Source organism: Saccostrea cucullata, unplaced genomic scaffold, assembly GCF_032062105.1.
Source record: "Saccostrea cucullata isolate Sc308-1 unplaced genomic scaffold, CSIRO_AGI_Scuc_v1 ctg954, whole genome shotgun sequence".
NCBI lineage: Eukaryota > Metazoa > Mollusca > Bivalvia > Ostreida > Ostreidae > Saccostrea > Saccostrea cuccullata.
In genome coordinates, this window is record NW_026923524.1 from 2989 (window position 1) to 18881 (window position 15893).

The 15893-nt window shown below is 32.5% G+C and overlaps 1 protein-coding gene across 2 annotated transcripts; it reads right to left on the reverse strand.

Annotated features, from left to right (window-relative positions):
* Window positions 1-2003: 2003 nt before the first annotated feature.
* LOC134264228 (uncharacterized) lies at window positions 2004-15291 on the reverse strand. Of its 2 annotated transcripts, XM_062746527.1 has the most exons (15): window positions 14991-15291; window positions 12598-12678; window positions 11927-12018; window positions 10797-10882; window positions 10566-10692; window positions 9179-9376; window positions 8804-8838; window positions 8502-8655; window positions 8194-8400; window positions 7753-7787; window positions 7379-7448; window positions 6856-6975; window positions 6273-6395; window positions 5912-5950; window positions 2004-2981 (listed from the first exon to the last, which is right to left on the reverse strand). In XM_062746527.1, exons 1-15 carry the CDS (start codon window positions 15131-15133, stop codon window positions 2458-2460), a joined length of 2034 nt encoding a protein of 677 aa, XP_062602511.1. In that variant the 5' UTR covers window positions 15134-15291; the 3' UTR covers window positions 2004-2457. The 2 variants fall into 2 exon arrangements, with proteins under 2 accessions (XP_062602511.1, XP_062602512.1); XM_062746528.1 differs by lacking the exon at window positions 12598-12678.
* Window positions 15292-15893: the final 602 nt, after the last annotated feature.

Sequence of the window (15893 nt, forward strand, 5' to 3'; positions counted from 1 at the left end):
TAAATTGAACGAAGCAGACGCAAAGATTTTTTAAAACCCATCAAAAATAAATTTCCCTGCTTTTCTCCTTAATTTTATATTTTATCCCCCTTTAGCACCTCTGCCATTTTTCTAATGCATTTTCATTATAACTGTTTTTTCCGGTTGTTTTTTCGTTTTCTTTTGATTTCTCGTTTCAGCGTCATGGCATGGATCGGATCTTGAATAGGATCCACCAGCTTGTTGATGTGCTTTGCGGACCGTCGATGTTGATGTGCTTTGCAGACCTTCAATGTTCCAGTTGCGTGTGGCTATTGACTTTGTTAGGCATAATTTTGCAAAGAATGCTGTCTCGGAAATAACCGGAAGTACAAATGTTGCATCAGAATTGCTAATTCGAGTTAGTAGAATGATACATGTATAATATCAATGCACTTCGAGAGGCTACTGTTGTATTTGATAAAATATGTAATTTTTGTAGGATACAAAACATTAAATGAAAAATAAATGCGACGATCGCAACTTAAATTAAATTCCTGACTGTTAAATATTTGAGATGAAACATGTTGTCCAAACTTTTTAATTAAACAACGGCACGAAAAATAATATATTGAGGGAAATTTCTCATTACATTTTCAGAATAATAATAAATAAGAATTTTTTCTTAAAAAAAAGAACATAATTTATTATTACAATTAAAATGCATTAACGAGAAAAGATTGAAAATTAGAACTAAAATTCCTATATATCTGAGTATTTCCTTTGATTTTTTTTTTTGAAAAAGGTAAGTATCCAGTGAGCCCGGTGGATACCCCACATCCATGAACAGAGGCTTATGAACATAAAAAAAAATAACACATTCTTTTTTAAAATTATCAGCTGACATCAAAGATAAATTTCAATGCTTTTCTTCTTTTATATGATTGATAAAGATAGTTTTGAAGAATGTTAAACTTAAATATTGATTGCTTTAAAAATATTTAAGAAAATAAAATGTTGAAATAAAAGGATATTAATTTACAGCATAATCGAACAGGTGCCAAGAAATTGATAATTATAAAGTTTTGCAAGAAGAAATGATAAAAGGATGAGTATCAATTTTGGCGAGTTGGATACTCGTTGTCAGTAGACTGACGTCAGCTGACAGACGAGATGTTGCAGATGCTTTCGGCTCATTTGCAGTGAGGTGCTCAAACCAACACACCACGGCTCACCCGACAAATGAATAAGATATTTACATATTTGAATGTGATCGTCTGGGGTGGTGAAATAACCGGAAGTACAAAAGATGCATCATAATTTCTAATTGTAGTTAGGAGGATTATACTAGTTTATGTGAAATATATTAACGCAACGAGAGAAGCTAATGTTGTATTTGATAAAATATGTAATATTTGAAGAAGAGAAATCATTAAATGAAAATAAAATGTGACGATCACAAATCAAATTCTTGACTGCAACATATTTGATGTGAATCATGCTGTTCAAACTTTGAAACCACGTCAACAAAAATAAGATATATTGGTGAAAAAATCTCATTACGTTATCAGAATGACAATAAATAAGAATTTTCTCTGAAAAAAAAAAAACTAAAATTTATAAATAAGAGACATTAACTAGAAAAAATCAGAAATAAAACCTCTATCTGAGTTTTTTTGAAAAAGGTGAGTATCGAGTTAGTCTAGTGGATACCCTATATTCATGAACAGAAGCTCATGAACATGGGGTAGATCTAGCTGCTTTCGTCTCAGTCGAAGATTCAATCTTAACCCACCAAGCCACGGCTCACCCGACGTTTGGTAAGTGTATATCATGTATATAAATATTGCACAACTATCTGCTACAGAGGAGATAACTCTGATTATAATCTAGCGAGAGATTAATGTTTGTATTAAAGTTAGAGTCCCTTGGAAACAATCATTTCACTTGAAAAAGGAAAGTCAAAACATTTTTGAATTGTTTTAAGAATGAGATGTCAATGAACAACATCTAGAATTATTTTTTTTGTAATCTTTATTCCTCAAAATCATTAAGATGATTTCAACTTGTACATGTACAGTGTATTTACAATGATGTGTGTTTTACAACATTTTGTAGCTTATATCAGGGACCTATAAACTTACTTCATACTGCATATAAATGTATATATATATATTTTAAAGAAAGATACAAATTATTCTTTCTCAAAGATAAATAGTGAAAATAATGAAAATTCAAACAAGAGTCAATCTGTGCCCAGTTAGAACGACTTATAAGTGATTTGTGTGTTCAAATATATGTATAGTTTTATTGCCTGATAATAATACGAGTATTCACATTTTTAAGTAGTATACTTTCTTAATTTGATTTTAATCTTTCACATCATAGAAGATGACTGTCTTTCTCCGTTTTAATTTTCTTATATAATACATGTACATTTATAGACAATAATTCAAAACAGAAAATAATAATTAAAAAAAAGGTTTCAAACCATATGACTCAGCAATATTTTGTTATAACAAATTGAAAGAACAAAAGGGTAAGAATAATAAACATGGTCCCTGCATTTCCGACCCCTGAGTTTTCAATAACGAATTGCTTTGGTTCAATCCTATCAGACTGCAAACGATTGACTCCTAGTTGGGGTTCTTCTTCCTTTGTGTTCATACTATTGTTGCGATAAAACTCTAAAGCCAAGTTTCTACATTCAGGACACTCTGAAAAATTTTGCACATGCGCCAATAACCGGTCTCGTAATTCTCCTCTAGAAGGCAATGGAGGAGGCGGAGGCATATCGAGCAGTAATTCAACAAGACTGTCTCTGTTCGTAGTCTCTTTTAAATTTTCGTTGTTGGATACGGACCCCGATATACTTCCTTCCTTTTCCTTCAATTCAAATCGTTGTCCAATTAAGCCAAATTCTGTTTTATTTATTTTTGGCGCAGGCGCATCAGCATCTTCTCCTGTCTTTGTGACTTCCTTTCCAATAACTTCAAACACCAATGAATTTTCCGGAAATATTTCTGGAAGGCGAGTACTTGTACATGTATTTATTATCCATTCATTTCATAAACAGTCGAGCCTATTGGTTGTGTTATTCTGCTTTTAGATTAATGTATTCATTTAAAAAAAAATGCATTCAAAATGCTCTTACAGATAATCAAAGAAATTGCATTTCTGTTCATTATTGTTCGAGGTGGCTGCCTTTATACTTGTACTTGTAATGCGCAGGATGCACAAACGATTCTGTTCAAAATAGAATTTCGTATTAATGTTATCGACAGTGTACAGTGCAGTGTTTCGTTAGCATATATTTCTTTGATTCACAAAATAATTTCACACATTTACATGTACATATAGGTTTATTAGCATTTCATCGGTATTAATATTAACTATAAATAATTACAGATGACAGTAGGCATAAATATTATTGTGAATAAGATATTAGCTAAGAATTCGGAATACTAAAAAATTAAATCATCAAATGGTTTTACATGTAAAATTGTTACCACTGCGAAAGCCATTTTTAACCCAGGCAGAGCCAAGTTCAACAACGGTTTTCTCAGGCGAACAATTTTCCATGTTACCTTACGAACACTTGTATATGTATTTTTCAGAATGCATGTGACAAACTGTTTGCACAAAAAATTCAGCGTACTTTAAAATTCTTATACTGTTCACTGTCGCCATGCATCTTTTGATCATTTAAATTTTGAAGTAATGGTGCCCAGATTGGAGTGATTTATGCACGCGGTAGGGTAAAAGTAGTTTTAAACAATCATTTTTTATAAGACATGAAAATATAACAAGATTTTATGGTAAATTATATACATGTACTCTTCAAATATATCCATTCTTTTGCTAAACTGACAATTTGAAAATAATTCATAAATCATAACGTCACGGTTAACACAGACAAATAAATTGTACATAGATGGAAATAAAAATACAATTTTAATGGAAAAAACAATCCATTCCTTCTGTTTTGATTTTTTAACATTAAATTTATAGACGGTTTTGCAAAATTTTAAGTGCCCCTCTACATAAACGTAATTATCAGAGGTATATTTAGCTATATGGTTCATTGTATTAAATTTCATGAGTAACTAAATATACCATAATTGAACATGTAAACATGTACCAGTTCTGATGATTCGTTTTCATTTTTTGTATACTAAAGGTGTTCTCAAAAATATACGTGGTTTTAGAAAGAGAAATCAGAGGCAACATACCTCACTAGTATGGGAAATATCTATTAAAAGAGTCTAAAAGTTTAAAACAAACATATCTATCTTCTTATATTTCACAGAGCTATCAGATTCAATTCATGCAATCTGGACATACGAGGGCTGTTCGGAAATTATTGAGACAATTACATTTACTCCATAAAGGACGGAGATCATTTCATGAAAATTCATCAACATTTTAGAAAGAACGAATAAAACACTTCCGCAAAATTTTTAATTCCCATGATAATAATAAAAGTTTTGGTGAGATGATAAACATGCATATTTCTATCGACCCGGAGCAGCAACGCTACGTCATTTAACGTCACGTCAGCCAGAGATGGTTTCTCATGTAAAACGATAGTTTCATATTTCCTTCTTAAAGTTTGTTATTACATGTATAACATTACAAAAATCATTCTCTTTTCTTAAAATATTTTTTTTAAATATATACTACTGCTACCCCAATGTAAAATTTTCATTTGTGGCAAAGGATGACTTAGAATCATGCAGTGCCGATTTATGCAACGCGGGTCAACGATATCAATACCGTAAAGATATTAATAACTGATGGTCGTCCGGAGCTTTTGGTTTTACTCTGGATAAACTAATTGTAAAAAAAATGTAATATACCAATGAAATAACAAACCCTATCACAATATTTTTTCTCGTTGTTATTGTTTTAGCAGGTCGTTTAGTCTGGAAAAGTGTTTTACAAAGCATATTACAAAATTAAAGGTTTGCTGGCTGCTCCGCTCTTGACGTCAAAATCCATTTTTTCGTTCTCAGCAGATTTCTCTCCCGCACTTAATTTTTTTATGATCTCCGTATTTCTGATCAAAATTGTAACAAAGTTGCACAACATGAATTTGAAATTGAAAAATTATACACATAAACTGAGTAATTTTCGCTCTTATTATAGGTCCACGAAGAGTTAGAACGTTGATGTTACATATTTTCAATATCTGATTTTGTGACTGTTCCGGGTACCTCTACTATTGACGCATTTATATATCATTGTACAGAAAATATTTAATATTTGTAATATATTTTTTGCTTTTATTAATTTTTAGTGTATGTCAAACGTATATGCAAAAATTCACCGAAATACGTTTATTAGAAAGCAAAATATTCACAATATCTCAAAAATTTTCGAACAACCCTCGTATATTTTAATTTAGATTAAATACACATATGTAACTTTGCAAAAAATTGAAGAAAAAGTATGAAATCATGCACCAAGTGAAGTGAAATTACCAACTATGGAGGTAGAACTTGTGTGATCAAATGATGGAAATTGAACATGATGATCATGTACATATACTTCTTTTGCAATGGATTTCAACTTTCCTCAAGCTTTCCTTGTACACCCCTTGGACATGTTGACACATGATAAATTGTTAAAATATATTAGAACTATTACAATTTTATTGTAATTAATTTATAAATATAATATTTTCTTAAAAATTCTTAAATTACATAAAGTAAAAAATATTCCTGTTAAAAATCCAGTAATATATTACAAATAAACTAGTTTTAACACAGTCAAATATATATGTATACATAAAGTAATTAAATTAAGGTGTTGTAAAAAAAAATCAACAAAAAGTGTCAATATATCTCCATAGTTGGCAGTGTTGTGCAGAACTTTCACTCAGAAACAACAATCGTGGAGTGCGGCAAGGTGAAGTGATAAACCTTCGTGGATTATTTTTTAGGTATGTCACCTCTGTTTACATTATCCCCACTTATTTCAATGTCATCATCTGAAATATGGAATAATTTTAAATTCAGTTGAGTGTCTAAGCAAAGCTTCACTTGAATAAATAAAAAAAAAACCTTTGAAATGAAATCAATCAATGAAAGTGAAAAAGGATAAACGAGTTGCGAATGAATTATCTGGCCAAATGAATGCAGCTTTGGTGTGTCTGCTTTCAAATAAAACTGCAATGCCAGCATTTATGTGACGAAATACTTCTTCACGAAATTGAATTTACTTAGTTATTGAGAATAAGCTGCCTTAGTACTTGAAGAAAAACGTCAACAAAGTCTTTTTTTTGCACACATGTAAGTATTTGTCTTCCTTACCGCAGTCGGCTTCGTCACTACGATCTGCACATTCCGGTGTACCGTTACATTTGGCGTCTGATCTTACGCATTGACCGTTGTTACAAGCAAACAATCCTTCTGGACAAGTCGGTCGAGTTTTACCTGAAATGGACATATTGCATTTTTTTAAAAAAAATCATAACGTTTACGTAGTGAAAGACGTAGAACAAGCACTTCGGAGCAACACGTTTATAGAAAATTCAATGTTAGAATTTAGAGAATGACGTCATGTAGCCCTACATTGATCACTGCGCAAAATCTACAGTGTATGCCACCTATGTGATACTTTGTATTTTTTTTTCCTAACGTTTCAATTGTCAAGGAACATGGCTTTTTATGACTGAAGCTCGAAGCTTCTTTAGTATAACAATTCAAAAAAAATTTTCAGCCAATTTTTCTAGCAGTTTATCATTGCATATATAAATCTATGAACAGACACGGTTGATCTTTTTTGTAACGTCGTTATGTTTAAAGTTTTGACGGCTATATTTCGAACTCCATAAACACATTTTCGTCAGTCACGAATTTATTTATTTTTAAAATTTAAGGTGAAAAAACTGACCACAGAGATCTGGCGATTCGTCTGACTGGTCGTCACAATCGGCCAGACCGTCACATACAAATTGCGAGGGAATACATCTAGGATTAGTGCCTCCACATAGATGCTGGTCTGCTGCACACTCTGTAAGAGGTAAATACTCACTTTTTTAATTATTAAAATGGTGGCAAGAACTTTCCTTCATGTAATTTAAAACAAGCCTTTAAGAAAAATTATTTTTCAAATGCTTTCAAAGACATTATTACAAATAAACTACAAGTGTATTCTTTATTGTTAAAAATTAAGATATCATAACATATAGACAATGTCTTGTAAACCATCGATGAATGGATTTAATAGTTAAAGCATCAATTTGAAAATGAGTGTTTCAAAATATTTACTTCAGAATTAACAAAGGTCTGTAGGTAATGGTGTGGGGTAGTTCCAATCTGATTAAAATACAGATCTCTACATTAGCGCAAAGCTCAGATCTCTACATAGCGCAAAGCTCTGCACTTTTAATCAGATTTGGGTAGTTTATACTTACGAAATTGTGTTGTAGTAATTAAAGGCGTAGTTGATGGAGCACAACATATTGCTACTGTTTTCTCTAGTTCCTGAAAATCGAGGGGGAAAATGTAGCATAGAAGAAACAAAGAATTGTTCGATAATTTCCGTATTTTTTCTTTATGTAAGGGATCTTTTATTCATGTACACAAAATACATGTATATAGGGATAGTTTCACTGTATATTATAAGCAACTACTTTGTCTCATTTGAATCTACAACTTCTGTTAAAAAAATACAAAAATTACAATTATCTTGAGCTCTATATATTATCGGAGTAAATAGTTGTTTCAACCTGAGTTATTCAAAGAGGTGCTGCTTTTTACATGTATTATCACTCATAAAATCGCTTACCTCAACGCGGTTTACCAAAAGTTTATATTCAGCAACTGAAGAAAAAATATCCATAATTGTACATCAATCCATAAAATTAATGTCTATGTATAGTGTAGTTGGAAGTTGTTTTAAAAATTGACGCCATTTTGAATCATGGTATTGTTTTGGCAACTGAAGGGAAGCAATCGCCAAAAACAAAATCTGAACAAATATAAAATGGTTGTATATGTCGACTTTGTGTACACAGATTAGTAAGTAATACATACATGTAGCCAAGTATTATAAATTATTACTCAATTGCATCGATTTGCAGTTTGCAGTTGTCTAACTCCATGACAAATTACAATTCTAGAAAAAAAAACATTGTTTGCAGGTAAAACCAATACAGTTGAATTGTGTTCTCTCTCCTTTTCAGATACAACAGTTTTAATTCTCAGATCATAAAAACTGTTAACAAACCTGAAATAGGAAATTGTGAAATCTCCCCTTTCTCGCCCGGGGGACCGGGTAATCCTGGGTTACCGGGACGGCCGGGTTCACCGGTAAGTCCTGCTTTTCCTGCGGGACCCATGGGTCCTGGGGCACCAGGCAATCCTGAGTCCCCTCGCTCGCCTTTTGGACCAGGTTGTCCATTTCTTCCAGGTGTTCCGGGAAGTCCATCAGCCCCTACAAAAATGAACTCACCGTGGCATCATGAAGAACAATTTCAAATGGCATTAGTACATGTAGTTAATAATTTAGTCCGTTGATTACTTTTAGCCTATTACCCTGTGGGCCTCTTTCTCCGGGTAATCCTATGTCCCCTGGTTCTCCTTTCACTCCAGGGGTTCCCGGTCTGCCTTGTAACCCCTCAGGCCCCGGGGGTCCAGGCGGACCCGGGGGACCGTCTCTACCGGGTAATCCATTCTTGTTTTCTAAATTCTTAAATGAGAAGGCTGAATTATAAGGAATATGTTTATGATATAAAAATTAAATAAAAAAATTATACCCTGATATACCCTTCTTAGGTTTTAGCTGATTCAAGATGTATTGAAAACAACCACTTGAAATATGTTTTAAGTTTACTTACATCAATTTTTTCTACTAGGAACGTATATTGATCAACTGAAAAAAGTAAAAATTAAGGAAATGAGTAGTAAGAATTTAATTTGCTACTGGTAAATGATGCTTTATATATCAGAATAAAGCGTAACTATACAAAATTTGAAAAGAAAAAAAAAAGAACGAAACTGATATAAAAATCTCAAATATGCAAGAAATTCAACCACAAATTTCATTTACTGATACTAAAACATCAGGATCATTAAAAAAACACAAAAACGTAAATGCAATAAGAAAATTAACTAAATGATGAATATCTTTATCGAAAATGAAAAAAGACCATTTTTTTTGTTTTTATGGTAGATTAAGACTGTATTTTCAAATAAAAAAAATTAAAACACACCAGTAATTCCATCACCAGCAGGGTCCCCCTTGGCACCTTTTTCACCTGGCACCCCTGGAGGGCCCCTTGTACCATCCAAACCTGGCAGTCCCGGGGGACCGCTGGCACCCATCGGGCCGGGGTCTCCTTTTCTTCCAGGTCTCCCTGGTTCTCCTGGTAATCCGTCATTTCCTCTTTCACCTGTAAATCCCGGTGGACCTGAAATATACACGATAAGATAAAGTGTTTTATTTCTTAATTAACTTTTAAAAAATATTTCAGGAGCCATCGTTATGCAATTTGCCAGACCACATATTGCAATGCATAAAATAAAATGAAATGATTGCGGGACCACCACCAGAATGGGCACTTTTCAACACCTGCCAGGTGGGCTGTTTTTTTGCAACTTGATTGAAAGATACAGTGCTACAAAAACTGCAAATTCTCTCGTGTATTCAGGCTTAGTATAAATTCGACATCGTCATCTGACGAATGAATTTAATGCCCTGTTCACACGGAGAGTTTAATTCGAATTAAACGTAGAGTTACTGCGAATTAGCTTCGCTTAGCGTTCACACGGAGAATTTAATGCGAATTAGTTTAATTCGAATTAGTTTACTGCGTGTGAACGCTAAGCGAAGCTAATTCGAATTAAATTCTGACGCATGCGTAATGGCAAAATTTAGTCAGATGCCACTTGTCGGTGGTCAGCTATAAGTACTTGTGCTATTTTTGAGTGAAAAACTAAAGAGAATTTGGTTAATCATTAAAATGTGTATACAGACACTTTGCCATTATGTCAAATGGATCTGCTTCTGCATAAGGTGACGTGATTTGCAAATGACGTCATAATAGCCGTGCTGACGCCGGGCTGCAGAAGTAAAATTTTAATTCGAATTACTTTACTTCGCATTAGCTGTCGTGTGAACGCAATTTAATTCGTATTAGTTTGATTCGAATTAGTTTACTTCGCATTAATTTACTGCGAATTAAACTCTCCGTGTGAACAGGGCATTAGATAATGATAACGCACTCATTATTATGTTCAGTTAGTTTGAATTACGTCCCTACAGTAAAATTGATTTAATAACAAAGTCAATTAATGCATGATACTTTTTTCGGTTTTACAAATAAAGGGACATTGAAAACCCGATAAAAATCTTCTTACAGAGAAAGTGTTCACCGTATATTGCTCTAATTATAAGGGTGTGATTTTGTCCTTTTCCAATTTTATAGAAATACAATCTACCAGTAAATATATTGCAGTTATCATTTGATGGTCTTTTCTCTCATCCTGCTTTCAAGCGCAATTTGTTACTCTGAGGCTTTGAAAAATATAGCTTTTAGGTGAAAGATTTCTTTTCTTAACACCCTAACCGTGTGATTTAAGTACGTATTCAATACAGACCTGCTACCCCAGGGTCACCTTTTTGACCCGGTAATCCAACCAATCCTGGTTCACCTTGTGGACCACGTGGTCCGGGAGGACCTGTTAATCCACGCTCACCTTTTTCTCCTCTTCCAGTTATTATAGTCTACAAGTAAAAAAAATTAATGAATTTTGATGCATAAAACATAAATGTGCATGTAAGTTGTATTAAAAAAATACGATTTTATTCATGGACAAACTAAAACTTACAGTTGTGTTGCCTCGATTTCGTATTTCTCGTTCTAACACTGATACTTGTTTGGTTAATTTGTGATACTGATCACATGTAAAACAAACTGAAAATAAAATATATTTTCAATTTACTGGGAGAAAATTTCTTAAATCTGTTCATATAAAAAACGAAACACATGAAAAACGATTTTAAAAAGTAAGGTTTATTTTCAAATAAAGCGATTTATGTTAAAAATTTCATGTATGTATTTTTGTGGATGTCAATGTGTTTATCTTTTTGTTATTTTACAAAACCTTAATTTGTAAACCCGGTTCTTCAAGTGACCAAGTTTTACCGAGTCCATAAATTTTGTCAAGGCCTTAGCTGTTTTCAGCCAATCAGATTGCCGCGCAAGACATCCTATTTACATACTTCTTGTTTACTCGGAGTGCTGCCGCGAAATTTTTGTGAACAAAAAAGCATATGATCGAATTTTGCCCATGAACGTTTTGAGTAAATAATCTGTTTGTATGTGCACGATGTTCATTACATGTAGCTTAATACCAACCATTTGTTTTTAACAATTTAACATTTTATTTCATATGTGAGGTTTTACCAAGGCAACATCTTGAGTGGTGCTTCAACCCGTTGGGTTGATGGCACTTTTTATGCACCACTTTTGTGTCCAATAAAGTTTGATGTTGTATTTTACCGCATTATCACATCTGTACGTTGTAACAATATTGTGGCTGGGAGACCACTGTTTTGTAATCATTTATTGAACTGCATTTCTGGTCAAGCTTTCCATGATTCTGGTATGTCTACCAGCCAAATTCTTTGGTAATTGTTTTTATAAATGGATTTCATTTTTCGTCATTTAAATAAATGACAAGATTTTTACACTTAACATGTCTTCTGTTATGAATTTTGGAAATAAACATAGCAGCTATGTTGCCTTGGTCTGCCAGTAAAGTTTTAACATAAAACAGGTTATTACTAGTATTTTTTTTGTTTTGTTATTTTTTGCTATTGAAGCTCGTAGATCTATATAGATTATATGTGCTTCATGCATATTCATTGAAAACGTTAAATTTAATTCTGAAATCATAAAATACTGTACCAAATTTTTTCTGCAGTTTTTGTTTTCAAATTAATAATGAATACTTGCGTTTTTCACAATTTCTGCCCTCATATCCCGGACAACATTCTTTAACTGTTTGTGTTATAGGTTGTCTCTTGAGTACCCATTGACGTTGTAATCTGTGTTTACAAAATAAACCATACATGAATATTTAGTTTACAAAATCCTTAAGAGAGATTTTTTGATCATGAAGTAATCGAAACACAAACGCCATATTTTTAAAATTGTCAAAATAGTTATAATCATAATTATATAAGCAAAAACTGATCATGAAAAATGTCAAACCATGCGATCATTCATAATCCAATCTACATCGAATGCTAATTAATAGATTTTTATATTTCTATGAATTTCACAACATTCATTTACATTGAGTTATTTTATCTCAAATACCTATCTAAATCTATTCTTTTTGCGAAATAAACAACAATGAAGTCATATTTATTTGCTCATCTGATGTCTATTTTCATAAGACCCAACATTCTATTCAGCAAAGATACTGCAAAGTCGAGGAAGTTTAATTAAAATAAATATCATGCTTCATTAATCTTGTTTAGAGGATGATAAGAAAGGGTTCGTTTCGTGAGTATAATAGCCATGCCCATCGTCATAGGAAATGACGTCATCTGTCTATACAAAGAAAGCATAAGATTGCGCAGTTGCCTTGACAATGGGGGAAACCAAGCGGCCATACTTACTGGTCCCAACACCATTTGGATTGATATGTGACAATAGATTTACTGCAGTAGTTACTGTTACTGCTGATAGAATTACTGTTGCTGAAAGAAACATTATCAATAAAAAAATTGCAACAAATTATGTTAATTAATTATGTTTTTTTTTTTTGTACAAGAAGAAATATTCGTGGGAAACTTTATTACGATATATGTTGTTAATTGTAAATTGTACTTGAAATCAACTAGTGTACTTTATAAAGTACTAAAATTTTATTTATATTGGTCTACTGTGGACATTGTTTATTGTAATATATTTCCCATTCCACAATTTGTTCATTGTTTAACAAATACGACAAAAATCTTGGTGGAAGCATTAGTGGGTCGTTTCAAGTGCTCTGGCCATTTTAGTAGTATTAAGATTAAAACAAAGGTGAACTAAACTTAAAATTAGCTATACAAGAACCGTGTTCACGTATAAGAAAGAAACTTGCTTTATATATACCATTGCTATCACCGAACAAGGCTTTGATAAAGTGTTGAAGTTTTTCTGAGCTTGAACACATGTAGCACAAAATTGCCCTCCAAATGATTCTGAAGAGCGCGTGATTCATCGGTTTTATATTTAATTGAAATCTTCCAGAAATCGAATTTACGGCTCAAAAGTGGACCTCGTTCTAAAAACAGACAGAAACACTCAAACAATTAAAGAGAGTTCGAAAATGTTAAAGTAAAAGCTGCTTCTTCAGAAATTTGTAGGAGTAAAAAGTGGTGAAAAGGTTAATTAGAATTCATTTGAAAAATTACAGCGTGTGAAGCATTTTGAATGATTTATCGTTGTTATAGAAACCGAAGAATGTGAGTAATGAACTCTGCTTTTCTATTGCAGTGTTATCGGAAATGAGTTCTCAGCACGATGTGTGTTTTTACTTTCTGTTTCCTAGATACACTACATAATAATATATCCTAAAGGCGAAAGATTCTTTGATTATCTATCCTTTGTCTACCTCAGCAAAAATCAGATTTCCGTCAAGAATTCAGTACAGCTAAATATAAACCTTAACATCAAAACCGAATAAAAACCGACAGACAGAGAAAATTTGCGGGAAAAATTTAAGTCTGCAAGAAAACATAACAGGATAGAGTAAACATAGGGCTCTTTAGAGAAAATTGGAAATTTATATATATATAATTCCTGCAATATGTGTTCCAAATTAAATTCAGCAGCCCTTGAGTGCTTGTTCATGTTCAATTACGCGCTTTGTTTGTGTTGTCTGCTGGAACAGAAAAGACTTGCACAATTTTTCGTCAATGGCGCACAAATTGGTTAATGTTCGGCACTAGGTCAATGATTCCTTGACGATTTTCTTTGAAGCTTCCTGATCACCTGTAAAATTCCTTAGAAGCATCATAAAACCGCTATATACCCGATGGTACCAGCTAAAACTCTGTTTTAGGCTACCATTTCAAGTAGAGGGACGACACGTGCAGGATTTCGGTTTTTTAAAAGGATGAGATATCAATTAAGAAGACTGTCTTTTCATAATTACAATTTGATCACCCTTAATGTTGGAATCACACGATATCGATAATACAACGAAATAAAAGGTCCACATCGCAAATAGAAGAAAACTGCTTACTTCAGGTTTAAAAGACATATCACTGAGACGTTTATGGAAATACGATAACATTTTAGAACAAAGACAACACAATTCAAAATTGTACAGCAACTTCAAAGGGTGGATTATGAATGACATTTTAGTTGTTAACATTTGTTCTACAAATGTTTCGGGTTGCATCTAATTCAAAGTATACATATTAGGTTAAACTGAATCAATTTATGAATTATCAGATTTCTGCATGAAATATTAATGGATTTTTGTATGATTTAATAAATTTGAAATAAGAGTTTGCAAACGTACAAAACATGATTGGAAGTTCGGTTACGTAAGAAAGAGAATATAACAATTCTTTGTGAAGATAAGGAATTCCTTAAGGATTTAGGGCAATAAAAATGTTTTAGCTTGAGATAAGAGACTGGGTTTCATTCGACATGCTTAATTTATCTATTCTTAAGACCAGATTCGCTAAGCTAATTTTGTTTAATTAAACGATAAGCAATATTGGCTTTCTTGCTTTTCACACAGTAAATCTATAAAATTCAAATTGAGCGATAGGAATCCTCGAATTTATAACAAGCACACATCAGGTGGGTCAAAAACCGCCTGATATAAACAAATAAGCTTCAGAATCTCAGACTCGCAGTTTTTTGCGATAAGCTCACACAGTGCGAAAAAAAATATGAATGGTGCTCAGTTTAAATTTATATTTTTATTATTAAAAAACGAATAAAAAGAACAAGATTAGTATATCACATGTAATTGTCATATCAATTAAAATTTAATGATAAACATTACCTGTTTGTTGAAAACGCTCTGTAAGGATAATATACTGGTCTAGTTCGTAAATTCTGAAGTTGTGTTTTGTAATAAGTTGCTTTCACAACAGTTAAAAATGTCACTATTAAGACACAAGAGTAGGAATATCCCATGTTCTTCATTATATCCAAAAATTAAATAATAACACCTCGTTTTGTCCGTGATATGAACAATAAAAGAAATTATCTCGGAATGAGGATCCTTTTGGTGCCCTACTTCATTTCAACCGACAAGAGGAAATTGATTTGAATACATCCACCTTAACTGCAACAAGTTCGTTTTGTTGAATTCAATTTTAAAAATCCTTATCCAACAGCTTGAGACAATTTCATGACTTAAAACTAAAAAAGTATAATCGACGTCCGTTTAAACAAATAAAGTCCTCAGCCGACTCACTCGGGTTAAAATATGAGTAACGCAATACCACTGTACACTGTGTAGATTTTTGCTAAGTTCAAAGGTTACCGTAACGGCAAACTACCTACTTTCAGATCTAGCTTCCGTATCTACCTAAATCTTATCTGAAGTTAAATTGGCCTGCACTACATCGTAATTTCATCATTACTCTGTGTAAACTAAGGGTTTATTTTAGACATTCATTTTTAACGAAAATGCATTCCTGCTCGAAAGAAATTCTATGATGTTGAATGTCATTTTGATGCAATTTACAGACTAGATAAGACATGTTAATTTTTTTTAACTAAGGAGATTAATTTGAGATGATTAACTTTAACCTTCGGCTAGATTTCAAGATGAAGTAAACTTTTCGTACTAACACCAACGGTTCGAAAATTTCTTTTTCATTGAAGAAAAATTGCAACTATATTTTAACACAGGTCTTGAAATTCACCGATGTTGCATTTGCTATTCGTCTCATTTTTC